Source organism: Acomys minous (genome assembly GCF_964271855.1).
Source record: "Acomys minous genome assembly, chromosome: 2".
Taxonomy (NCBI): Eukaryota; Metazoa; Chordata; class Mammalia; order Rodentia; family Muridae; genus Acomys; species Acomys minous.
Genome location: NC_140484.1, coordinates 137,411,429 through 137,413,016, shown reverse-complemented (window position 1 = coordinate 137,413,016; position 1,588 = coordinate 137,411,429). Strand labels below are relative to the sequence as shown.

Sequence of the window (1,588 nt, the reverse complement as noted above, 5' to 3'; positions counted from 1 at the left end):
GCAACTTACTCAGGATCCCTCTTCCAATAAAAGATGCAAGGGGAGAACAAAAATAAAAGTGTTGTCAGAAAATAAAAGTTGTCTGAACCCTACAGCCCCAAAACAAACTCGGTCTTTCGTAACATGGAAATAGTTTTATAGAACTCACTCATCCAATTCTGAGATTACAAATTACCCAATTATGTAGATACTCTGAAACAACTGATGTGTATGTTTCTTTTCTTGATGCTCTTCTAAAGGGACAAATAACCATTCATGGGTGAGGACAACAGAACCTCTGTGGCAGAATTCATCTTCCTGGGACTCTCACAGGACCCACACACCCAAGTCCTGCTCTTCTTCCTCTTTCTCGTCATCTACCTGCTCACTGTGCTGGGAAACCTGCTGATCATTGGGCTCATCCACACAGACCCCAGACTCCACACTCCCATGTACTTTTTCCTTAGGAACCTGTCCTTTGCTGACCTCTGCTTTTCTACAACCACAGTCCCCCAGGTGCTCATCCACTTCCTGGTGAAGAGGAAGACCATTTCCTTTGCTGGATGCTCCATACAGTTAGTGGTGTTGCTCCTGGTGGGATGCACAGAGTGTGCTCTGCTGGCAGTGATGTCCTATGACCGCTATGTGGCTGTCTGCAAGCCTCTGCACTACTCCACCATCATGACACACTGGGTGTGTGTCCAGCTGGCTGCGGGGTCCTGGGCCAGCGGTGCGTTTGTGTCCCTGGTGGATACCACATTCACATTGCGCCTCCCTTACAGAGGAAACAATGTCATTAACCACTTTTTCTGTGAGCCTCCTGCCCTCCTGAAGCTAGCTTCAGCAGACACTTACAGCACAGAAATGGCCATCTTTGCCATGGGTGTGGTAATCCTCTTAGCACCTGTCTCCCTCATCCTCATCTCCTACGGGAACATCATCTCCACTGTGGTCCAGATGCAGTCTGGAGAGGGAAGGCTCAAGGTCTTCTCCACTTGTGGCTCCCACCTCATTGTTGTTGTTCTCTTCTATGGCTCAGCAATATTTGCCTACATGAGGCCAAACTCCAAGATAATGAGTGAAAAGGATAAAATGATTTCGGTGTTCTACTCAGCAGTGACCCCTATGCTGAACCCCATCATTTACAGCCTGAGAAACAAGGATGTCAAAGGGGCTCTCAGGAGAATAACTGTAAAATAATATGTTTGGAGGGCATGGGAATTTGGTACTAGTCAGTAATACAGAATAAGAGATTTGCTTTCTAACTTTTTCCACATTCATCCTATTACTCCAATTTTAAATTTAACTTTTATGTACTGCTTTTTCGACTAGGTCAATACATTGCTTTTCTGGAGAACAGTAGATGGTTAGACTAAAAGAAAAAACCCTCAAAGATAATTATAAGAAAAGAAAAAGAAAAGTAGGTATTGGAGTAAGTAGACATGTTACTATGTGCTAACCAAGGACAATAGAATAGTAAACATTGAGCCCCTACTCTGATCTACCCAATGGACAGGACATTCTCCACAGTTATGTGAAGAGTGGAGACTGACTTTAACATGAACTTTGGTGCTCCATATTTGACCACCTCCCCTTGGTGGGGAGGCCT

The 1,588-nt window shown here is 44.8% G+C and overlaps 1 protein-coding gene across 1 annotated transcript; it reads left to right on the top strand.

Annotated features, from left to right (window-relative positions):
- Positions 1–255: 255 nt before the first annotated feature.
- LOC311592856 (olfactory receptor 2D3-like) lies at positions 256–1,179 on the top strand (the record flags this gene model as incomplete). Its single annotated transcript, XM_084773704.1, has 1 exon — positions 256–1,179. The coding sequence occupies one exon, from the start codon at positions 256–258 to the stop codon at positions 1,177–1,179; it is 924 nt and encodes a 307-aa protein (XP_084629830.1).
- Between the last annotated feature and the right edge of the window lie 409 nt (positions 1,180–1,588).